The 26,390-nt window shown below is 43.1% G+C and overlaps 1 protein-coding gene across 3 annotated transcripts; it reads right to left on the bottom strand.

Moving 5' to 3' along the window:
- Positions 1 to 765: 765 nt before the first annotated feature.
- On the bottom strand, positions 766 to 25,572 carry LOC143295935 (uncharacterized). 3 transcript variants are annotated; one of them, XR_013057092.1, is made up of 9 exons: positions 25,470 to 25,572; positions 19,144 to 19,329; positions 17,910 to 18,057; positions 14,680 to 14,894; positions 14,161 to 14,328; positions 12,418 to 12,785; positions 8,763 to 11,135; positions 3,062 to 3,272; positions 766 to 1,085 (listed from the first exon to the last, which is right to left on the bottom strand). XR_013057092.1 is itself a non-coding variant. In XM_076607622.1 (9 exons), the coding sequence occupies exons 2-8, from the start codon at positions 19,198 to 19,200 to the stop codon at positions 3,218 to 3,220; spliced, it is 3,384 nt and encodes a 1,127-aa protein (XP_076463737.1). In that variant the 5' UTR covers positions 19,201 to 19,329; positions 25,470 to 25,572; the 3' UTR covers positions 767 to 1,085; positions 3,180 to 3,217. The 3 variants fall into 3 exon arrangements, 2 of the variants coding, with proteins under 2 accessions (XP_076463739.1, XP_076463737.1); XM_076607622.1 differs by having other exon boundaries at positions 767 to 1,085; positions 3,180 to 3,272; XM_076607624.1 differs by lacking the exon at positions 3,062 to 3,272.
- Between the last annotated feature and the right edge of the window lie 818 nt (positions 25,573 to 26,390).

The raw sequence follows: 26,390 nt of genomic DNA, 5'->3' as shown, positions 1-26,390 counted from the left end.
ACACCTGAACAACTGAGTGGATCAATAATAAAGAACCATCTAACCCTCAATCGTCTGCATCACAGAACAAAAACTATCAGCCCCATTCGCTACTCTAAAAAGCAGTCAGAATTTTAAAAATGAATAAATCAATAAAAAAAAAAAAAGAGAAAAGCCCACATTCCAAGCCAAAAGCATCCAAAATTGGAAATTGTATACTTCTTTTTCTCTCTCTTTTTTTTTTGCGTTTTTTGTCAATAATAATTGAAAAAAAGGGAGAAAGACATTCATGTTTTTCTAACAATTCTTTCTACCCAGTTACAAGCCCCCACCCCTTCCCTATCCCCAACCCCCCCACACCCTTTCCACCCCACCCCAAACCCTTTCCTTCTCCACCACTCTCTGACCCTGTCCAGCTTTTTTTCTTTCTTTTTAAAAAAAAAATAATAATTTTTTTTTAAACACAACACTGATTTTCAGTGCTTCAGCGACGATCATGTCTCAGTGCACCGACACAACTCACAACTCACAAGTCACAGTACCACACGTGTGTGTGTGTGTGTGTGTGAACACCCAACAGGAGAACAACCCCAGAAGTGGGGGGGCAGGGGAGGGGGTGGGGGGGTTGTGGGAGCGGTGTCTATGCCCAGAACAGACTGATGCTTGCCCTGGTGAGGGAGGTGAGAGAACAGAGGACGGGGGTCGGTGGGGGCGAGGGGGGGACGGGGGAGGGGGCAGGGGCAGGGGGGTGGGGGGGGCAGACTGATGCTTGCCCTGGTGAGGGAGGTGAGAGAACAGGGGACGGGGGTCGGTGGGGGCGAGGGGGGGACGGGGCAGGGGCAGGGGGGGGGGGGGCAGACTGATGCTTGCCCTGGTGAGGGAGGTGAGAGAACAGAGGACGGGGGTCGGTGGGGGCGAGGGGGGGACGGGGCAGGGGGGGGGGGGTTCAAGATATGTGTCATGAGGCTTGGTGACAAAGCAGGACAGCGACAGCAGCAGCCAGGAGACCGTCCCTTCCTCCTCCTTGGCCACAGGTCCTGATTGTCTTTTATACAGGGGGTCTAGGGGGTGGACAGATTCATCTTCACTCTTTCTTTTTCAAACCTCTGCAATCAGAAAGAAAAAAAAACAACAGATTAACACACTGGCAACTGTATTGTTTGGTAAGGAAAAAAACAAATACATGTCAAAAACACTACTGCCATGATGAAACGATATGGTAATGCATAACTTACAATGTTGAACTAGATCTTTCTGTTTGCCACAGAAATATGACACTAGGAAAATGAGATCTGAACTATGAACTATATGCTCTTCCTACAAAACTGAAAAACTAAAACCAAATTATAGAGTCTGCTCTTCATAAAACAATGAAAATTATCATCAAATTATGGACTCAGCTCTTCCCACCCCCCTTTATACCTAAACTGTCTTCAAAACCTCCACCCCCCTTTATATTATACCTAAACTGTCTTCAAAACCTATCTGGTGCTGAGCAAAGTCACACAAGTTAAATCAAAATTCAGCTTCACCTGATATATAAAATCCTAATGGTCAAGTGATTTCCACACCAAGCAAGATTTGTTTGCCAACTCCGACAGAAGTTCACCACAGATCAGCCTGACATTTAGCTTTTGTGCACTTTTGATCCCTGGCTAAGTTTCAGTCAGGGGCTTCAAGGCATGAAGACTCTCCAAAGTGTGAGTGATGGCCTAGAGGTAACGCGTCCACCTAGAAAGCCTAGGAAGCGAGAGAATCTGAGCGCGCTGGTTCAAATCACGGTTCAGCCACCAATATTTTCTCCCCCTCCACTAGACCTTGAGTGGTGGTCTGGACGCTAGTCATTCGGATGAGACAATAAACCGAGGTCCCGTGTGCAGCATGCACTTAGCGCACGTAAAAGAACCCACAGCAACAAAAGGGTTGTTCCTGGCAAAATTCTGTAGAAAAATCCACTTCGATAGGAAAAACAAACAAAACTACACACAGGAAAAAATACCAAAAAATGGGTGGTGCTGTAGTATAGCGACGCGCTCTCCCTGGGGAGAGCAGCCCGAATTTCACACAGAGAAATATGTTATGATAAAAAAAGAAATACAAATACAAATAAGAGTAATTAGAACTGATTAATCAGCTGCTGGCACAATGCTCAGTTTATATCACAGATTGACATCAGCCTACAGTTCGACCAACAGCAAAGTGAGAGCTGTATGATCAATGGTTTCTCCATCGCAATGGGAAACCATTTACAGCTTACTCTTTTGTGAAGGACTTTGATTCTCAAACTTGGAGGCAAGATTGCACTGGCTCTTAGTGCTGCAGCCTTGGGGCTAGTTGGCCTTTGGGAGCCATCCCAACCCCGACTGTCGTAAAACCCTCCTGACTGAGAGAGTGGGGATGTAGCTGGGGCAAGACAATCTCCACAATAATCAAAATTCTAGCCTGAGATCTGCAGCTTTTTCCTTTAGAAAAAAAAATATATACGAGCTAGAAAACAACTGATCCTGTTCACACTTACACTTACAGAATCTCAATACATGTGTGTATGAGTTTGTAAATGTGTGGGGGAGGAGGGGGTGGGGGGTGGGGGTGTCTGTGTGTCAGAAAGACTGCATACTCCAGCTTGGGTGTGAATGTGAGTAAATCACATGACTCAAGAGTTTCACAATTGTACTGACCATTTCAAATGTGGTCATTTGTGCTGCAGTGGCTACACTGGAGGCAGCTAATGCACAGACACATAATTTCATTTCAACATCCTTACCTGACCAAACTTCAAAACCCTGCAGACACAACCGTCACCTAGTGAATAATTTCAATAAATGAATGGAATGAACCGGCATGACGAGACACCCACACCACCTCCAGACACACAGCAAGCAAACAAGCAAGCAAGCAAGTAGCGCAAACCACCACACACACATAAAGAAGAACACACAAACACACATATATACATTAATAGACCACAAAAACCCAAACAAGATGCACACACACACACATACACAAACACATACGCACGCACGTACACACAAAGCAGCAGCAAAACCCAGTGTTAAACAAAGAGAACAACAAAGGCACTGACCCGGAGGCAACCACACAGGTAACCAAATCAAGCAAGGAGACAAGCAACAGGCTACAGCTGGGGGGGCAGGGCAGGGCATTGAAACAAGGTCCAAGGTGAATCAACAAAGGGGCATTACTGGCAGTGCAGGCTGGACCTAGAGCAGAACAGTGCATGCTAGGGAGTGGTCTCCCTTGGGCTCGAGTTGTTGGCCACCTTGTAACGTCGACGTCTGAAAATAAAAACAAATCAAAATCCAAAAGCTACAAATAAAATGCCGGGTGGGATGGGGGGGGAAAATGTCTTCTTCTTCTTCATCGTCGTTCGTGAGCTGCAACTACCACGTTCACTTGTATATATATATATATATCTACACAAGTGGGCTTTTATGGGTATGACCATTTTTACTCCACCATGTATGCAGCCATACTCTGTTTTTGGGGGTGTGCATGCTGGATATGTTCTTGTTTCCATAACCCATCGAACGCTGACATGAAGTACAAGATCTTTAACGTGCGTATTTATCTTCTGTTTGCGTACAGTCACAAAGGGGGTTCAGGCTCGAGCACAACTACACATAACATGTTGACCTGGGAGATCAGGAAAATCTCCACCCTTTACCCAGCAGGCGCCGTTACCAAGATTCAAACCCAGGACCCTCACATTCAAAGTCTAATACTTTAACCACTTGGCTACTGCGCCCATCGGAACAAAATGAGTGGACAAAAAGAAGGGAGATCACTCACTGGCTTTATCAACAGTCAGCGAAAGGTAAAAGCTATAATCACGTTGCTAAACCTCACAATGACTAACTCCAGCATGACAAGTTTAGCTCTCTCTTAAAAACTTGAGAAAAAAGAATGTTTGTGGCAATATATATGGAAGCACTGGGTAATAATACTAATATTGTTCAAGTTGAAATAATGAATAAATAATTAAATAAGCCAAACAAAAAGGAAGTTTAGGAATGATAAGGCTTTCATACTGTCAGCATGGCTGGGGCACTCAGCAACAAATTCCTTTACACAAAATAAAATAAAATATTCTTTAAAAACAAAATAGTGTATTGCATTGCATTGCATTGTATTGTATTGCATTACTCTTTTGTCACAACAGCTTTCTCTGTGTGAAATTCAGGCTGCTCTCCCAGGGAGAGTGTCACTACACTGTGAGCGCCACCCATTATTTGTTCGTTTTTTCCTGCCTGCAACTTTATTTGTTTTCCTATTAGAGTGGATTTTTCTACAGAATTATGCCAGGGCAACCCTTTTGTTGCCACAGGTTCTTTTACATGCGCAAAGTGCATGCTGTAAACAGGACCTTGGTTTATCGTCTCATCTGAATGACTAGTGTCCAGATCACCACTCAACGCTGAGTGGAGGGGGAGTAAATACTGGCGACTGTGGCATTCGAACCAGTGTACTCATGTTCTCTTGCTTCCTTGGCGAATGCGTGAGCACTTGGCCAACACTCGACAATTTAGTATGAAGGACTGAAGGATTGTGATCACAAACATGTTTCATTCTTCTCAAATTTTCCTCACCTGTTATCTATTTTTAGCAAAAACCTTTGTGGTCCACAACTTCAATCTACTTTTATAGCACATTCACATTTTCTTCTTCTTCTCCTCCCCCCACCCCTCTCCCTCTCCACCCCCGCACCCCCCCCCCCCTCCCTCTCCACCCCCGCACCACCACACCTCTCTCTCTCTCTCTGAGTCTCTCTCTCTCTTTTTAATAAGAAGTCCTGATTTTGAAATGCTGTGGCCAAGTAATCTGCGTGTGTGGGGTGGGTGGGGGGTGGGTGGGTGCGGGTGTGTGCTGATTATCTGGTTGCGGTTTTCCGCAATTTATCTTTATTCTTATCTGTCCATTATAATCAATGTGCAGTATAGTAGGCTATGTTTATAATTATGTTCAAATAATGTTTCTTAATTCTTTCTGTTTTTACATTAAGAATACTAGTATGAAACCGTGTATGTGATATTTTTTTACATTTGTATCTTCGTAATATTCGTAAAAGCTGTTGTTGACTTTTATAGTTATGGTCCCCATGTTGTTTACTTGTCTATGTTGTGATAATGCACCTGACCAAATTTCTCCAGTTGGAGATAATAAAGTTATTCTTATCTTATCTTATCTTATCTTATCTTATCCTCCAGAATTTGGATGCCTCACAGTTCTAAATCCTTCAGTGGTGGCCAACTGAAGCTATTCAAAATTGAAGAAATAAGGACAGCATTTCTTTTGCGGGGAAAATCACTTGTGCTACATGTCTACTTACATTCACACTTCATTCAGGGTATAACACATTCAGACTAAAACTATAGGGTGTAAGGGAAAATAACCCATTAATTAAAAAAAAAAAAAAAATGGCAGCAGATGCTACATATAAATGATGAACAGGGGAATATCTTTGGTTGGAGATAAAAACTAATGTGAAACTATCCCCCAAATTCTGTTTCAGGAAGAGAAGACCAAAAGAATTTGTAGACTTCAAACAGACGGGGAACTGAACAAAAACACACAAAAAATCATCGCTGTCACCATGTCCTGCATTTCTTACCGGACAACATACATGACAACCTCAGGCAAATGGGTCACATTCACATTCACTCTCCTCCTCTTCTTCTACCCTGACCCCACCACTCCCTCCCTCTCTCCTTGGCATCACCACTGAGGTAAGAACTCTCCTTTGTTGTTGTCGCCATGGGTTCTTTTACATGGGCTGAATGGAAAAATGCATGATGTAACCCGTATCTCGATCTACCATCTCATCAAATTGAAGAGCACCAGACTCGTTCTTCTTCTTCCTTCGTGGGCTGTGACTTCCACGTTCACTTGTAGTTGTATGTAAACACGAGCGGACTTATACATGTATCATGACCGTTTTTACCCCCGCCATACACTGACAAATTATAGGCAGCCATACTCTGTTTTCCGGGGGGGTTGGGGGGGGGGGGGGGGAAGAGCACCAGACAATCACTCAATATCCAGTACACACTACAGCTGTACAGGAAGAGAAAAAGTTCTGGTCTGGCATTCAATGGCTGGGTTCCCAGATGCTGAGATGTTCTGCAAAGCAGACCATTACTCTCTACTTTCTGTCCATTTACGTGTGTGTGTGTGTGTGTGTGTGTGTGTGTGTGGGGGGTTGGGGATGCAAGTGTGCATGTGTGCGCAAGTGTCTGCCTGTCTTTCTCAGTTTGTGTGTGTGTGCGTGCGTGCGTGCGTGCTTGCATGTGTGTGTGTGTGTGTCTGCCTGTCTGTCTATGTTTGCATTTGTGTGTGTGTGTGTGTGTGTGTGTGTGTGTGTGTGTAAATCAGTATCAGTTTTTATTTGTCATCAAAACCCCACAGGTTCACAAGACACAATCATAGAACAAATAAGCACTGTCTCTTCTCAAAACAGTTCTGGATGTAGAAATACCAATGTTCAATATGTCATACATTCCCTGATTCCAATAGTCAAGTGATAAAATTTGTGTGTGTAGGTTTTTTGGTTAGTTTGTTGTTGTTTTTTGAAGGGATACATTCTTTTCAGTGTGTGTGTGTGTGTGTGTGTGTGTGTGTGTGTGTGTGTGTGTGTGTGTGTGTGTGTGTGTGTGTGTGTGTGTGTGTACTTGTTTCTTACTTCATACACACTGAAGGCCCCAAACATAAATGCAATGGCGTATTTAAAAAGGACCGGAAAGCAGGAAAGAATCATAATCATGTCAAGGTTACACTTAATGATTTATATAACCAGCTTTAATTTGTTCTTCTTCAAGGAATTCTGACCGTACAAAAACAAAAACAAACAAAATCACATACAGTCTACTCACCTCAGAAAGCACTTGAAAATTACTAACAGGAATTGAGGAAATCTTATATGCACCATTGGGGCCAAAGTTTCAGCAGGACAAAAACCACACACACACCCACACACACACACACACACACACACACACACAGAGCAAAATTCCCAAACTCAAACAGGAAAAGACTTCACTCATCCCCATCCCAAAGTCCACACAGTCTGACACACCATCACCACAGGCTGAACATTCAATGCACACAATATGAAGAACACACACACACACACACACAACTTGCAGACTGTATGCAGGAAGGCAATGCAAATATAGATTAACAAACAACGCAGCACAGAGCCTTTGGGGAAAAAGATTTGGATTCAATCAGAGTACCAACATATGATGAATGGACTGGATATTGGGGCAATGGTTTTTATTTTTTTTTTAAATGGGGGGAAAAATCATTTCTGAGTGAGTGAGTGTGATTGTTTGGGAGTTATATTAAATGACAAAAAAGTTCTAGTCCTTGAAGAACTGGTTGTAACTACTGACACACCTCTGTGTGTGTATGAGAGAGAGAAAGAGAGAGTGCGTGGGTGTATGTGTGTGTGTTGGTATGTGTGTGTGTTGCCTGTTGGGGTGTGGTGTGTGGTGTGTGTTTGTTTGTTTGTTTTGTGTGTGTGTGTGTGTGTGTGAGTGTGTGTGTGTGCGCGCGCGCGTTGTCTTGTCTGTTAGTTGCCCTTTGTGTGCGTGTATGTCTGTGTATGTTCAAAATTGAAAACTGTGCCTGGACAAAGTTGTAAGGTAATAATAAGTTTACCAAAGATTACCAAAGAAAGAACTGCATCTTCTTCTTTTTTTAATAGTATACTGCAAACACCTCTGTTAGGCTCTACAAAACCTATCTGCTTAACTCTCAACTACTGTTTTTATAAATGTGATTACTGTCACTTTTGTCTTGGTGTTCAAAATGCAGCTGTATACCGTCAACATGGTATTCATTGCTGGATTATGATGCATTATCACTAAACTGTTGTACTTGTGTATCTTCTTGATTCTTCATGGTATTCATTACTTTTTGTTGGTGTGAGATTTATGAGAGAGAGAGAAAGCACAATTACAAAGTTCTACAATCTGTAAAATGACTTTTAATGTAATACTCATCATGTTCATAAATGCAATACTCATAATCCAGAATTCCTAACGCTGTGAAAAATCTTCATTACACATCATTTCTTGTAGCATACTTCTCTTTCTTTAAACTTTGTTTTTTTGTTGTTGTTTTTTCACTCTTTTTGCCACACTGAAAAATAAAACAGAAACAGAAACAGGCACTCTGTAATGATCCAAATCTCCTTTCCCTAGGTTCCAGATCGCCTGGAAACAACACATTAACCCAATGACTGCCAGCCATTAACCACCTGCCTTTCAAAAATCAGTCATTGTTTTTTCTACCTAATAATCATCACCAACAGTTTTGGTCCATACACAATTTCTTCCCAATATTCCCATAATTTAAAAAATCTTCTGTCGCTTTGGTACCACAGCCTCCATCTCTCTTTTTTCAGATAAAAATGTCATTTTTAGATCATGGCCCTCCCCTCCCCTCCACCACCTCTTTTTTAAGTTAGAACTGTCATTTTTATATCACAGCACTACCTCCTCCCCCCACCTCTTTTTTCCCGTTAAAAATGCCAGGCAGTCATGGGGCGGTTAAACAAAAACAACAACAACGACATCAACAACAACGACATCAACAACAACAACAACAACGACATCAACAACAACAACATCAACAACAACAACAAACCTACACCATGAAGAAAATATGTGAGAACACAAAAAACCAAGACCCCAATGCCAAAGGGGAGAGAAGTAGTAGTGACAAAAGATACAGGTGTGTGCGACAGTCCCCACTCACTCACTCACCTGGCACTGCTCACGCTGGCCTTGGGAGCGCCGGGCGGGGGACGGGGCATGGGGGAGTCGTCGTCCGCGTTCAGAGGAGACACACACTCCGGGATGTCCGCCAGCTCTTTCTGGGAGCGCTCTAGGCGAGACGCCGACACCGACCTCTTGCGGCTGGAGCTGGACTTCATCACTCCGGTCCTGACAGGGATCTTGGTAGGCGGGGAGCTCCGCTTCTCCTCTGCAGCGGCGGCAGCAGTGCTCAGTTTGTCTGCCATGCGGCTGCTCGACACAGGAATCTTGGACTCGACAGGCACGGAGGCCCGGCGGGGAAGACTGCTGTCTTTTTCGGACAACTTTCGAGGCGCGCTGTCGGAGCCGTTGGCGACAGGAATGCCGGTGGTGGTGGTGGGTGCCTGCCCCACGTTGCCCTCCCCTGTTCTCTCCTTCAGGATGGATTTGAGATGTCTGACACTGCTGCTGCTGCTGCTGTCACCGTTTTCAGACCGTTTCTCTTTCAGAATGGGCTTGGGTTCTCTGTTGGGGCTGTCTTTGCCGTTGGTCTCTACGTGTTTGTCTCTGAGGAGGGGTTTTACCTGTGAGTGAGAAGCCAGGTTGTGGGGGTCTACCGAGTCTTTGTCTCTAGCACTGCTACTACTAACTACACTGCCTATATTGGTGTCTTTGGTAACTTTGTCTTCCGCTTCGTTGGGCATTGCACTGGCACTCTTTTGTGTGGCTACGATTCCACTGGCACTATGTTTGGAAGCCTCCACAGGCTTCTCTTTTTTCACAGTTTGTTGGACCAGGGGCTTGCCTGTGACAGCAAGTTTGGAGGCAGGCTTAGCCCCCTTCTTTTCCTCACCTTCCCGCAGTTTGAACAGCAGTTTAGAAGGGCTGCCAGGGCCCTGTTTCAGAGGAGACCCAATTCGGTTGCCAATGTCTTTAGCAAGCTTCTCAGGCATTTTCCTCGGACTAGAAGTGTTGAGCTTCATGTAAGATGGTTCAGTGCTGACCACTTTTATCCCTTTCCCACCACCACCACCACCTGGGAGATCGGGGGGTTTGGACGACGAGACAAGTGGTGGGGCAGCTTTCACTTCCCCCCCTCCCCCTTCCTCCTTACATGCCCGGGCCAACTGGCTGACGTTGGAGTCCTCCTCCTCCTCCTCCACCTCGGCGAAGACCTGGGAGGCCCTCAGGAGGTCCAGGCCGTCCCTGTCGTCCAACAGCACCAGGGAGTTGCGGGCCATGCTGTCAAAGTTGTCATCCTCGTCCGCCAGCGTGTTCATGGCCAGCTGCCGGGAGCGCGACTTGGACAGGCGGAACGCCCCCCCTTCCCGGGGCGCTCCCTCATCCAGAGCGTTGTTGTCGCTGTCCTCCTCCCCACTAGAACCCAGAGCGGAGATGCCCTGCCATTGGCTGGCCATGGTGAAGGGGGCCGCACGGGTGGCGTTCTCGTCAACCCCCTCTTCGTCATCCCCGATCGTGTGCGTCTTGTCCTCCGTCTGCAGCACAGCGAAGGTGACCACGGCACGACTCACCTGGTACCCCTCCTGGCCCCCCTCGTCCTTGGTGGTCTCTTCGGGCTCCCCCTCCGGCACTTTCACCAGGCTGGCTTGAGGAAGCTGGATGGTGGCTGTTTTGTGAGGCGGGGCTTTCCCGTTGACTATTGCTCCGTCCTTGGGTCTGTCTGCTGATGCTGGAGGAACGGGGGAGGGCTCCGCCACCTTGGCCTGCTGGCTAGCACCTGATGCTACGTGGGTCAGTCTGGGTATAGAGGACCCTGAGTGGCCGGAGTGGCCGTTGTGAAAGCCCGAAGGCCCCTCCCGGTTGCCTGCAGCACGGGCTCTGTCCCCGTTCACTCTGACCGGCCCCAGCGACCCCACCTGCAGCACTGTTTTGTACACACCCGGAGCCGAGGGATCCGGAATGTCCATCAAACCTTTAGACTCCGCCCCTCTCTCCCCAGACCCCCCGGGCTTCAGTTCCAACTTGGCAGTGGCCAGCCTCTCCCTTGGAGGGGCAGCATCACCGTTCAGAGTGCCCCTGACGTCCAGGTCACTGGCACGGTGGTTGTCAGCACAACGCACAAACTGCCCGCCTGCTTTGTCCGCATCGGCGGCGGAGTCCTTGCCTTTCTGCTCAGCTTCGTATTTGCCAACGTGGCCAGCGTGGTTCTTGTCAAGGATGATGTCCTTGGGGGTGACGACCATGACCCCCTGCTCCTCCAGCAGGCGGTTGTCGACGTCCAGCTGGTTGGGGTCCACAGCGATGATGAGCTGGTCGGCCCCCGCCTTCTTCAGGGCCTCCTCCCCGTCCTCCTGGCTTAGGTTCTCGTCCATCACCTCCGTCGCCCCATGACCTGCCTCGTTGGGGCCCACATTCTGTGGGCTGTCCACATGCAAGCACACGTGCACACAGACACATACAGACACACCGACACACACATACACACATATACGTGTATTCGTACACACACACACAGATACATGCATGACACATGCACACGCACACATGTACACACACATATACACAGCACATGTACACACATACATATATACACAAACAAAGCACACACATACAGAGCACACACACACACACACATACACACGCACTCAATTATGTGGATACAAAGATACAAGGCAACTGAAAGAATACAAAATGAAACTGCAATATCAATGTTTTGCAGTACACAGTTTCAGCTGATAACTCTGTCAATCATCAACATTATCTTCTGTAAAATTAAATACTTCACAACAGATTTGTAATTCTGCTGCAAATTACACAGATATAAAAAAAAACAACTCTGACATCGGATTTGGGCGTTTATAAGACACACCAAGTGCCAATATTCCTGAGACCAATTTAAAACGCACAGAAGTGCCCCTGACCCTTGACACTGCTGATATCTTGGGATATCCTAACAATTCTCCTACCCACTATCTCCACTGATTTCATGTTTCAGTGACTTGTTCAGTCTTGCCCTGCCATTCAGCAGTGGAAGAGATTATTCACTGAGCTTTCTTAATGCTTAAACCCAATCAACTCATGAAATGATACTTCAACAGGCCATTCTGATTAGAAACAGTTTTACAGCTACACAAATACACCCACACACAAAAACAAAAGGGAGAAAGAAAAATGATCCATTAGATTTAACAATAAACTGAAACAAAATTACCAGAATTTTTTGCCTTTTTTCCTCTACTTTAAGTAGCTGGGAATGGGCATGTACTTTGAACTGGGAGGAAACAAGACAGGGATATGGGAGACAAGGCTTGCGTCAATGCATTTACTTCCCTTCGTGCATGAAGTATGTGTGTCAGTGTGTGTCCGAGTGTGCTTGTGAGAGTGTGTAATGTAAACGTCACAACATATCTTTTTTCTGTACATGAATTTGAAACTGGTAGTTCTGCAGACTTTCAAGATGTGGTGGAAGTCTTTTCATCCTGGCAGGGCTTGAAATCCCCACCCATCCCATCGTCAGGGGACGCCTCATTCTTCTGGCAGACAACTGGACATGTATGCTCTCTCCTTTCGTCCGTCCAACCAACCGACAGAAAACGAAGCCAGCCAACCATCCACAACCAAGGCCAAACCACACCCCCTCCCCACCCCCTCCCACCACCACCCCCAACTTTCTGGCACTCAAAAAAAAAAAAAAAAAACCTACCCAGGCCCTCCACTCTGCTTGATGGCCATCAGCTGCGAGGTGGTGGTGGTGGTGATGGAGGAGTCTCCCTGGCTCTTCTCCCAGTCGTACGGGTCCAGGTCGCGGATGTTCTTGCGGCGCATGCACTGCTCGAGGAGGCCATGCAGGAAGGGGTAGTCGGGGCTGGTCACGTAGTCCAGGGTCTGCAGGTGCTCCAGGAAGGACCTCAGCTCCGCCGGCATGTTCTTCAGCAGCTGCAGGTGGTCGTACTTCTCCTTCATCGACCCCACCTGCTCCTTGTCCTTCACCTTGCGCCACGGCAGCTGGCCCGCCATGAACTCCACCAGCATGTAGAACAGCGACCACAGGTCGTCATGGCGACCCATCTCCTGGTGAATGGAATCAAGTCAAACAAGTATGTGTACAGGTTGTCATGCCACCCTATCTCCACATAGACAAATAGGTAAACAAACACACACACACACACACACACACACACACATATATATATATATATATATATATATATATATATATATATATATATATATATATATATATATATATATATATATACAAGGTACTCTGATAAATTAGTAGGTTATCATGTGTTATGTATACAAATATATGTAGAAAAGGTAACTAAACACATATATACATATACAAATAAGGTACTCTGATAAATTAGTAGATAAACAAGCGTATACATACAAATACTGGCCCAACAGACTGACATAAGTTTACTGTTGAGCCAAAAGCAACGTGAGAACTGTATTATCAATGGCTTCTCTATTGCAATGGAAAATCATTTACAGCTTACTCTTTTGTGAAGGACCATGACTCTCAAACTAAGAGGCAAAATGGCACTGGCTCTTAGTCCTGCAGCCATAGGGGCTAGCTGGCCTTTGGGAACCATCCCAACGCCGACTGTCCAAAACCGTCTTGGCCGAGAGAGTGGGGATGTAACTTGGGCAAGACATTCTCCACTATAATCAAATTCTGCCCAGATAGTCAGGACAGCAGTTACCTCCTCTGCTATTCTGATGGTCATAGTTGAACACAACTGACTATCATACATACAAACATATGTACTGGTGATTATGTTGCTCCATCTCCTGATATGTGAATGATTAAACAAATGTATACATGTGAATCATCCACGTTTTTGTATGTCTTTTTATTCAACTGTGCCAGCTGAATTGTAGATGTTCTTCTTCTTCTTCTTCTTCTTCTGCGTTCCTGGGCTTCAACTCCCACGTTTACTCGTATATACGCGAGTGGGTTTTTTACGTGTATGACCGTTTTTACCCCGCCATGTAGGCAGCCATACTCCGCTTTCAGGGGCGTGCATGCTGGGTATGTTCTTGTTTCCATAACCCACGGAACACTGACATGGATTACAGGATCTTTAACGTGTGTATTTGATCTTATGCTTGCGTATACACATGAAGGGGGTTCAGGCACTGGCAGGTCTGCACATACGTTGACCTGGGAGATCGTAAAAATCTCCACCCTTTACCCACCAGGCACCGTCACCGTGATTCGAACCCAGGACCCTCAGATCGAAAGTCCAACACTTTAACCATTCAGCTATGGCACCCGTCAATTGTAGATGTAATACAACAGTGCAACGCATGCGCAAATGCTCTGCTGGTGCTATGCAGCTCGAGAACAACCGAGCCGAGCCAACTGAAGAATTCTGCCATTCTTTTTGTCTCTCGCCCTCATTAACTACACGACACATGAGCCGCAACAAGCGCTCACTTTGTTTTTATGAGCGTTGACCGAGGCGTAGCGGACGGTGCCTCGAAATCCAGCAGCGGTTCTTGGGGGTCGAACCTCCCCTGTAGCTGTGGTGTACTGTCGCGCCAGGCCAAAGTCCAACATGTACACCTTGCGTGAATTGCTCCCCTTGCCCATTGAAAAGTTGGACTGGAAAGCAAAACAGAAAATTCATTGACAAAAGAACAGAAAAGATTAAAGAAAAGATGAGAAGAGGGGTGGAGAGAATGATGCTAAAATGAGATGAAACTTTTCCTTAAAATCAAATCAATAAGACAAAACAATTTTTAGCTCCAAATAATGTTTTTTTTTGTTGCTGGTTTTTTCTATAATAAATCAATAAACTAATATTGGTAGACCCATGACTTAACCAACATTAAAAATGTATGATTACAGCTGTAAGATTTTTCTTACACACACACACACACAAACACACACACACAAATACACACACACCACAAAGCATCAACCCACCCACCCCGGAAACCCCCACACACTCACAGGCTTGATATCCCTGTGCAGAAAGCCCACAGCGTGGATGGACTCCACAGCCTTCATGATCTGCGAGCCGAGGCGCAGCGTGGTGCTGAGAGAGAAACACCCCCGTGGCTGGCTCCTCCGAAGCTCTGCCAGGTTCTTGCCTTGCAGCGACATCACAACATAGTTGTAGCGCTCGTTGCGACCACAGCCGATGAAGCGACACACGTGGTCCCGACCTGTAAGAATGTCATGATGATGACATGGATCATCAACGTCTTGGGTTTCCAGGAAGGTGATGAAAATAAAATAAATGGGAGTTCCTTCATGTACTCTCTAAATGTCTACTGTGCAATGGTCAGTCGTGTCCAACTTTGACCATCAGAACAACAGAGGAGGCAACTACTGTCCCAACTACCTGGGCTAGAATTTGACTATAGTGGTGAATGTCTCGCCTAAGTTGCATCCCCACTCTCTTGGCCAAGAGGGGTTTTAGGACAGTCGGAGTTGGGATGGTTTGCAAAAGCCTACTAGCCCCCAAGGCTGCAGCATTAAGAGCCAGCAGGTGCAATCTTGCCTCCTACTCTGAGAGTCACAGTACTTCACAAAAGGCTAAGCTGTAAAATGACTTCCCATATTGAGAAGGTACCATTGATCATACATCTCTCATCTTGCTGTTGGCCTAAATGTAAGCTTATGTCAGTCTGTGATATAAGCTGAGCGTAGGCCCTGCTGAACTTACAATGAAAAGGGGAGTTCCTGTGTATGCTCCCTGTCTGACAACTACGCTCAAGGCCAGACACGGTAGTGAAATTTTGACCAAAATCATGATTTTTTGTGACTTTCGTTTTTCGCATAATTTGCTTCTTCAACATCTAATCTTTATAGTCCGTTTCACCTGGGTACTATATTCACTTAAATAAAGCTTCAAACAGCATCAACATGTGTGATTTCTTGTGAGTACAAGCACATCTCTTTCTTTTCCTGTTTTCTCAGTTTTGTGTTTTGTCCTCGTAATACCATTTTTCAAAATGCCAATGCTCAAAAACTTAAAAAGATAGCATGTTCAAACTTGGTACTTTCTTTCTTTATGTATTCATCATTATTATAGTGTGGTGGTTTGTATAGTACTAGTGAAAAAAATGAATATATACTCACTTGAAAAAAAATATGTCAAGGAATTTATACACATTTCAACAGCAACAACAAAAAAGGTATTTATTCAAATTCCAAAATACCACTGCACTATAATAAAGAACAAATACAAAAAAATCAAATAAAGCAAACAGAAATAACATATCTATAAAGGTACCGAAGTTCTAAGCTTTTGATTTTTTTTTTTGTCGGCCATTTTGGATTCGTTTCCATGGAAACCGTCACGACAAACTGCACAAAATGACCTTTTTACACATGTTTAGTCCAATATCTTTGCATACCATGTCACAGAAAGCCATAAACTTCAAGTTTATTTCATACGTTTTTGTACTACCTTAATGAGTTAAACTGGTGCAAGTTATAGCCAGTAGGTTTGCTCTGTTAGTGGAACTTTAGTGGCTGACACAGTACTAGGATACTCTCAGGGCTAACTGCTGCTCTCTGCAAATCACAGCTGCCATGAGTGCTGAACATTTCCACCATTGCTCATGTCTAGGGCCAACATCTGACAGGATGTCACATAGGTATCAGCTCTGTTTTGCACTCCGCTTTTGTTTGCTTTCTGCCTGTCTTTCTCTTCTCCACAATTGTTGTACTTTCCCGTTTGACCGTTTATTACTTTCATTACTTCTGGCTGTTAGAAATGAACTTGTAATAAACAATTTTGCTGTATTCTTATACCAAGCATTCAAAAGAAGAGAAATTGTTAGCTCATGACCAATGACGCAGCATTACTGTGATGCTGTATAATATTGATAATCACTGCTTATGTTGTATCCAAATCGGAACTTATGTTTTCATGTTTATATCCTGGCTTATATATACTATTTTCTTCCTTGCTAAAAAAATAAAATAAATAAAATAATTTAAAAAATATGTTCATACCCCTGATATGGGGCTTTAACCTTAATGATGAATTCCAATTCCAATTCCAACAATAGTTGTACTTTCAATCCCTAAGATCTGCAAAAAAAAAAATAACAATAATAATTTTTTTTTTTTTGTTAAGTGTGACTGATTCCTTCGTGGGTTTTTTCCACCTTGTTTTCTGAATCAAGCACTTATCTGTACAAACACTCTTTGTTTTAAATGTCAGTTCTCTTGTGTTCTGTAAATAAGTCAATAACAAAGAATGAAATCTGGCTGCAGTGTAAGTCAGGAATAAATCACAGCATATTTTGTTCCAGATCACCTAGAAGTGCAGACTCCCACAGCACTTCAATAATGCAATCTGGATCAATACCAGAATGTCATGCTGACTCGTGTGTAAGAATGTCTATCCATTTCTAATCGTGAGACTGAAACTAACCCATCAACCTTTCCGCAGGCTGAAAGTACAGCCAGTGAACAATATCCAAATGTTGGAAGCCATGTCCCTTTTGGTCAAGGATATTCACCAGAAGAGTAAAGAAGACTTTTACTATTCTTATTTTTGCCCCTGACTATAGCAACACTCAGAATAAACAATACAGTGAACAAGATTCATCTTGGCAGGATAAGCTCTAACTGGGTCAGCACTTTTGACAGAACTCGTATTTCCAACCTCTACCTGTGCGGGTTTGATTTTCTTTTCAAGCTCTTGAAATAAATAACAAAACATAACAACTTAGAATATTATAAAATAAAACAGTCTAATTCATCATCCAAATGGGTCTTTCTTCAAGCGATACACAACCAGAAGCACAACTGGTCTTTTTTCATTAATGTGCGCACCAAGGCATATTCTCTCTCGGGATTCTGTCTTCAACACACACACACGCACACATACATACATCTATATAAATATGCAATGCACACACACTCTCTCTCTCTCTCTCTCTCTTTCTCTGACACACAGTCACATTTACACCAAAATTAAACTAAATCTCACCATACATAATGTAAATAATATTAATAATGTTAATAATAATAATGTACATTTTTTATAATGCCCTTTCTCTCTAAGACCTCAGGGGTGTTTATCATGAAATAAACAGTTACAAATCACATGAACCACTCATGACCACTCTCTCTCTCTCTCTTTCTCTCTCTCCACCCCATAACCCCTCCCACCCCTATGCCCCCTTCTCTCATTCCTCATATTATATATATATATATACCTTGCAGTTTCTTCAGCACGGCCACCTCCATCTTCAGCACCTGCTTGGCCTGCTTGGCCGACTCCAGTTTCAGGGCCACCGACTCGCGTGTCACCATGTCCATCGCTTCGTAGATCTCTCCAAACCCCCCGCCCCCTATCTTCTTCAGCTGTTCACAGGTCAAACAGAGAGAGAGGAGAGAGAAAGGTTGTTTAAAGTATATTATCTGTATTAATCACCCCCACGCCCCTTCCCCACCCCCCAAACCTCCTCTGAATACTAATTTAATCTGAGCAAAAAGGAAAGCTTATTAAAAAAAAAAAAGAAACATGAACACAATTGAAACACACACACACACACACACACACACACACACACAAACACTGCAAACAAAACACACCTACCCACACGCATATATATATATATCCATGTGAGGAAAAATTCATAGATCTATCTACATGCACGAACTGAACAGTCACAGACACACCTACCCACCTACACACACACACACACACACACACACTGGATACAAAATAAAAACACACCTATACACAAATGGCACATTCACTCTCTCTCTCTCTCTCTCTCTCTCTCTCTCTCTCTCTTTCTCTCACACACACACATTGCAAACAAAACACACAAACACCTACACACATATACAGTATCCATGTATCCACACACATAAGTGGCACAGTGACAAACACACACACACACACACACACACACACATGTATACAGTTTCCATGTGTTGACACACACATAAATGATAAATGGCACACATATGAATGGCACACACACACACACACACACACACAGAGTGACAGATGTATGTACACACAACACCACCAGCAGTCTCCCAACATATACACACTCTCCCTCTCTCCCTATCACACTGACTGACTGACTGAAACCATTTATTGTCAGATTAACTGTTTGTTGTACTGATCACACACACACACACACACACACACACACACACACAAACACACACACACACAAACACACACATGTATATATATATATATATATATATATATATATATATATATATATATATATATATATACACACACACACACACAACACCACCAGCAGTCTCCCAACACACACACACACTCTCTCTCTCTCCCCCTATCAAACACACACACACACAAACAAAACCAAACACACAAACAAAACCACACACACACACACAAACACACATATATATATATACACACAACACCACCAGCAGTCTCCCAGCACAGTGACCCACCACTTTCCATCTGTCCTTGACCAGCTGGTTGGGCTGGAGGAGGTCCTCGGTGCTCATGGTGGTCGCAGTGGGGCCACACAGTCACACCTCACACCTGCTGCTGCTGCTGCTGCTGCACAGGCTGGGCTCCTGGGGGCCCCGTGCTTACCCCATCGCTGCTGCTGCTGACCCCACTGGTTTCAGTGCCTGCATGTGTCACACACACACACACACACGCACACGCACACACGTGCGCGCACACACACACACACACATATGTATACGTGAATTCTAAACTATATAAAGACACTATACGCTCACAGTTTTGCACTTTTGTTTTAGTTGTTGTGCTCAGTGTTAGAGTGTCCATAATTCCTTTGATGAGTTTTACTAAATATACAGTGAGTCACACACACACACACATCATATGGTACACATGCACGCAAAAACACACACACACACACACACACACGCACACATGCACATGCACACACACACACACACACACACACAAACACACATGCACGCACACACAACCACATACACCTGGGTTCAATCACTGAATTAGCTTCCACTATTCTCTGTCTGTCTCTCTCTCTCTTCCATCACTTGTGTGCATTCATTCATTCATGAGTCACTCAACTTGTTCTGCTCTGTTGGATTGAATTAACCACAGAACTACACACAGCAGGTCCCCTGGACAAAAAACTGAAATGAAGAGGAAAACCACGCACTGAAGCTGTGGCCAGCCTTGTGGATGAAATGAAAAGCACATGGCTAGGAATGCTAGGCTCCCAGGTTTGATTCAGGTTCTGATCAGGTTATGGAGGGAGGTGGGGGATGGCAGGGAGGGTTGTTTGTTAATAGAAGAAGGTGGCAGACTGGATTAGTGGATAAGACGCTCACCAGCCAATACCATGTCTGTGAGAGTGTTGGTTCTTCTTCTCTTCTTCTTCTTCTGCGTTCATGGGCTGCAACTCCCACATTCACTCGTATGCACACGAGTGGGCTTTTACGTGTATGACCGTTTTTACCCCACCATGTAGGCAGCCATACTCCGTTTTCGGGGGTGTGCATGCTGGGTATGTTCTTGTTTCCATAACCCACCGAACGCTGACATGGATTACGGGATCTTTAACGTGCGTATTTGATCTTCTGCTTGCATATACACATGAAGGGGGTTCAGGCACTAGCAGGTCTGCACATATGTTGACCTGGGAGATCATAAAAATCTCCACCCTTCACCCACCAGGCGCCGTCACCGTGATTTGAACCCGGGACCCTCAGACTGACAGTCCAACGCTTTAACCACTTGGCTATTGCGCCCGTCGAGTGTCGGTTCAAATGCTGCTCTCACCAGTCTGACTGGAAAATCATGTCCAGTCATTCAGATGAGACAATATACCCAGGACCCATGTGCAGCACACACTTGGTGCACTCAAAAAGAATCCATCCATGGCAAAAATCTTTAGCAGAAATCCACAATGATACATACACAATATACAATGTATGCACTCAAGGCCTGACTAGGGTTGTGCTGATGGTCAGGCATTTGCCCAGAAGATGCTGTGTAGCATATATATAGTTTTGTCCAAACACAGTGACGCCTCCTTTAGATACTGAGACTGAAACTTGGGTTTTTTTCCATTGTTGTTGTTGTTGCAGTTGTATTTTTTTTCTGTTTTTTATTCCCCTTTAACTCTCTCCATACGAACGGCGAAAGAGACAACGTTAACAGCGTTTCACCCCAATTACCATCATCAAAATATTGCAAGTGGAAGGCTCTTATACTGAAGAGGTGAATGTTGACAAAGAATACCACAATTCTGATGACAGAAGCTAAAGGTTGGGTCATTCAGACACCCACAGGACATCCGAGGGGTCTGTGTAGAGGAGAAGAGAGGACTGGCCGTACTGAGTGAGTTAAAATCATTCCACACACCGAGACCTTGTGCAGTGGTCTGGGTCAGAAGATCTATAATGCTAGTTTTCTGGATGGATGATCAACTAAGGTCCCACTTTATGATTTTTTTTTTTTTTTTTTTTTTTTTTAATCCTTCTTATTGTCTGGAATGTATACATTATGGTTATTACATCAATACATGTCTAGCAACTGTGCCACACACCACAAAGGAAGTAAATTATGTCTTCTAGTTCCACATGAAAGTTGCACCTTTTAAATCTTGTTGAACCTTTTTATTCTCAAATTACAGCATATATATATATATATTTTTTTTTTTTTTTTTTTTTTTTTTATAGTCTTATTCAGTTTCCAGTTTTCCTTAACCACTCCTTGCTTGACGTTTCAAACAAGTTTGAGCTGAGTGTGTGAGTGGTGAAGCAGTATTATCAGGAAACAAAAAATGAGGGCAGGCATGGAGTTGGGCATGCAATCTTCTTCTTTCTTTTTTTTCCTTTAAACCTGGTAACAAATTATACACATGCATTTCATGATGTTTTATTCAACTTGTTTCCCAAACTAATACTGCTGCACTTTCAAAATAATTAATCAACACACCAAAGCTGAAATGCTCAAATATAATGGTGATTCATTGAAATGTATTCTAACCTGTGTTCTTTAGTTCCAAGCTAACTGATGCTCAGCATCTTAATCCATCCCTTCCTTCTTTCCTTTTCTTTTACTCCCTTTTCACCTTGTTAATAATGCCCTATCATCTGCATCGTTTCAGCGGAATTATTCCCATGCTGCTCATCCAACCTCCACCATACACTGCCACATCCAGGTTTGTCATTTTCCCCACATTATGTCAAAGGAATCAATAATAAAGCATACAACATGATATGTACAGGGCCTGGTACAAAGCAATCAATAACAGAGTATTCCTATCAGGCTCCACACCTTCCGATATATTGTTCCCATCGCCTCAGTGACAATCCCTGCAGCGCCCCCCCCCCCCCCCCCAAACTCTCACCATATACACAGGTCAATGAAGGAACACCACTGCCTTCAGTAACTGGCCTGCTGTGACTCACCCTTTTTCCACACTCTTTCCACATGACTCACAACTCATGTTCAATCTGGGGCTGGGGGAGGCAGCTTGGAGCAGAGAAGCCCGTTCAATTTATTCTTGTTCCAAATCCTATCCCTTCCCCTTTTCTTTTTTTAGTGTCTTTTTTGTTTGTTTGTTTGTTTGTTTGTTCGTTTGTTTGTTTTTGTATTGTTCTTTGCTGCTGTTGATCTTTTGACTGGTGCTGATGAGCATACATGTCTTGCAGTAAAGGGCTGTTACCTCACTGAGTTCAGACCTAAAGTGCACATACGGAACCACAAAGTCATCCAGCACCACTGAAGAATGCACTCTGTTGAGTGAAATCACAACCATACAGAAACTGCTGTACCAGATTACACTGTTCTGCACTTCAGATCCACACCAGTACTGCTAGAGCTTGACTTTACAATGTATACTAATATGGTTCAGCAGTCACATAAAAAACAAGCAGCTGTGTTCCTGATGGACTAACTCCTTTACAATACAGAACAATGACAGTGGATGAAAACAAGTACAGGTAAACAACTCTCCTGTCATTAAAAAATTGACTCTTTTAATCATTAGAAGAAGAAGAAACTAACAAACAAAAACAAACAAAATAACAACAAAAAAACACTTGATCACTGTCTAAATACAGGAAAACAAGCTACACCAAATGCATACATTATATAAAGTATGCCAGGCTTTTCAGACTGAAGAGGAAGAAATACAAGGAGTGGATATCTGTTTCTGCACTGACATGTTTGGAGAACACGCCTCATCTCAAAGAGACTTCACTCTGCTTGCTGGGGTGGGGAATGTGGAGTGGTTGTATCAAAATGAAAAGGGGAAGAAGGAAGTGTGATGGTTCCGAACTGGAGATGACTGCTTAGTAACTCTTTTGGTGACACAGTAAAAAAAATAATAATAATAATTTTTTTTTTTTTTTTAAATCTGACTGCCCTATGGATAAAAGGGGAGAGCATACAATGATACATGTCCACTTGTCTGCCAGAAGATTTAGTTCTCCCTGACAACTGGATGGGTGGGAATTTCAAGCCCTGCCCAGATGGGGAAAAAAAACACTTTCACTGCATCTCAAAATTCTCCAAAACTTTTAAGTATCACCGTCCAAACTTGTGGTTTCATTTACTGGAATTAGATGAAAACACACACACGCGCACATGCAATATCATCATCAGGTATTACAGTCATGTGCTTAAACTTCAGAGCATTGGGCTTCTAGGCCGCATGACCCTGAAATCTGTAGTTTGAATCCTACCTCTAAGCATCTGCGGATTTGAGTGCTGATTTTTCAGTCCCCCAGGTCAACATAAACCATTATGTGCTGAAAATGTTTAAATCATTCACCCTTTATGCATTCATTATTACATACATGTGTGCAGAATGTGGCCTATGCACAGTAAGTATCATGAAATCTATCAGTATAAAATGTCTGCATATGGTGGGAAAAAAAACACACAAAGCAAGCACCTATCCCCCAAAATGGAGTATGGCTAACTATATTAATAATTAATGTATCATAAATTGTAAAAGGCTACCTGTTTGCTCTGAACTAGTGGTGGTGAAAGTTGAATCTGGAGCTAATGAATGTGGAAGAAAAACATATCTCACATCTTTACTTTGCAACACCGGATTTTATGTGAATTGAAATCAATATATTAAAAAGCTGGAATACATCTTTAATGGTCACTAAATTTTATTCAATAGTGCAGTGATTGCTGTACATGGTCAATGCAGTCATAACAAATATGACAGATATTTCTGAGAATTCAAGCTGCCTCAGTCAGTCACACACACACACACACACACACACACACACATATATATATATATATATATATATATATATATACATATATACTATGTTGCATAATATTATAAGTTAAAAGAGCATTCACATACTTTCAAATGTTTTCCAGAACAACTTCACTATGCTTATCATTAATATTCAAAAGAACAATAACTCACTTCCAAATGTTTTTGAGAACAATTTCACTATGCTTAAGTCTTTCACCGCAAATTACAATATAATCAAAGCTACACACACACACACACACACACACACACACACACACACATTTCATAATGTACAGGGAAAAAAACAACAACAACAAATCATAGTGTACATGACTCATGAGAAATAAAAATAATATCAATGGCAATACCAATATTCTCATGAAGCATTACCTTTGTTTCAAAACTTGATATCTAATCACAAGATATTCTAAACAAATACAACAAATATCAACTGTCCTCTAAAGCTATTTGGAAGCAGTATGGCGATATCTCTACAATGACTCCTTGCACTAGTTGCAAGCCTTTATAAAAATAAATACATATATATATATATATATCAACCTGTTAACCTCAGTTTCAAGCGCTCATTGAGTCTCCTCTCCACCACTTTCTCCGCACTCATTTTGTTGCTTTTCATAATTCTTTATAAAACAAAATGAAACAAATGTTAACAAATAAAAAATAAATAAAACACCCCCAAACCACCATGCATAAATAAATAAAATGTCAGAACTCAACCCAACCATGGAAGCCATATCATATGCAGAACAATCCCACCCTTCTTTTGCATTTAAATTAGTTCATTTGTTCGTTTTCCCAACTCAGACTGAACCTTTATTGTTGTGCATTTTCTACAGGAATATAAACTCAGTGAATTAGTCATACTGGTCATCGCGCAGAAGAGAACTTTGATCTCAGACACAGCAGTCATAAGGGATTAGTACTGTGCACACCCACGATGTCTGCAAATTTCAAGCCTAAAAGCCTTCAACCATTGCCAATACTATCGAAGACGGCATTGCTTAGAAAATTTACTACTGTACAATTAGCAGCATCTTACAATAACTTTCTTTCCTCTCTGTATTCTGCATGCCAATAAAACAGTTTCAGTTCATCTCACATACATATCGATCGTCTACTCATTGGACCACTAATTCATTTTTGGCATATTTTCATGAAACGAAACAGGTGATGAATCATCCTCATTGCCGTACCAACTGAAAGGTAATTTTGAGCGAAAAATTAGGAAAAAAAATAATAGAGTGACAAATCAAACATGCAAGTCTTCATTCATATGAAACAAAACGGAAAAGATGTGACCAAATCATGAAGAACCTGTTTATTGAATTCTGATCAATTTGTCAAGCAGACGCCATTTGTGTGACAAATTAACCGAGAGTCGCAGAACACACTTGCCTTAGCATCCCCGTTGCCTAGCGTTTGCCATCAACACCTAAGCTTCTGAGAAACTTATTTTCATATCTACGCTACCTTCACAAAATAAAAACATATTTTTATAAAAATGTCGTTGCCTACCCTTAAACTCGCGGCATCCTCCACAACAGTCAAGCGGTAAGTCCCTCAAACAAGAACACAGCATCTATGATAATTCATGTCATTTTGCTAAGGTATGTCGATCACCATAGTACACTTCCGGTTACCAAATCGAGACGAGTAAGGGTGAAGGTCATTGAAATTTACCAAAAACTTTTGCTCCTTCGACATTTCTCAAACATTTTTTTTTAAAATTCAATGAACGTTATTGTCGAACAAGTGCAGGATCTTTCAGCGATTCGTATGTGATTTTGTTCACAGATACGCTGAGTAAGAAGGTCACTGCAACTTTTTGTAATTATAAGTAGAGTAGCTGTGTCGAAATTTTGGGAGTGCGCTTTGTGTTGATATATCATTTATAAAAACGACTGGTCTCAGTACTGGTCGTTCAAGTACACTGGTCGTTCCGCTGCGTCATATGCGGCTTACGTCCGTGCTCCATCCCACCCCCCTCCACCCCCTTTTTTTCCATGTGGTAACAAACTATTCTGTTCTTTAAGACACCATTTGGCCCACTGACATCGACTGATGTCAGCGGCGGCCGCAGCGCTCATGTACACAATGTACTAATATATTCCCAGTCCCTTGTCGAGTCGGTTCCGGACGTCTGTTCCTCAGTGCAAGCAAATACATGAATAGCACATCTTGTATCATCTGTTTTAGTTGAGAAGGATACACAGATGTGAGGGGACAGTATCAGTAGCTCAAGGAGGCGTCACTGCGTTCCGAGTTCAGTCAAATCCATCATTACGCTACACCACATCTGCCAAGCAGATGCCAGACAAAACAGCTGATCAATATCACATTCAGCAGCCCACTGATTAAAATACGTTCACAATGACTTTAGATTATTTACCCATGTTTTTTGTCCTAGAAACCACAAGTTTTCATGACATCAAAATT

Source organism: Babylonia areolata, chromosome 21 (genome assembly GCF_041734735.1).
Source record: "Babylonia areolata isolate BAREFJ2019XMU chromosome 21, ASM4173473v1, whole genome shotgun sequence".
In the NCBI taxonomy this organism is placed as follows: Eukaryota; Metazoa; Mollusca; class Gastropoda; order Neogastropoda; family Buccinidae; genus Babylonia; species Babylonia areolata.
Note: the sequence above shows the minus strand (reverse complement) of the source record. Positions and strands in the feature narration are given on the sequence as shown.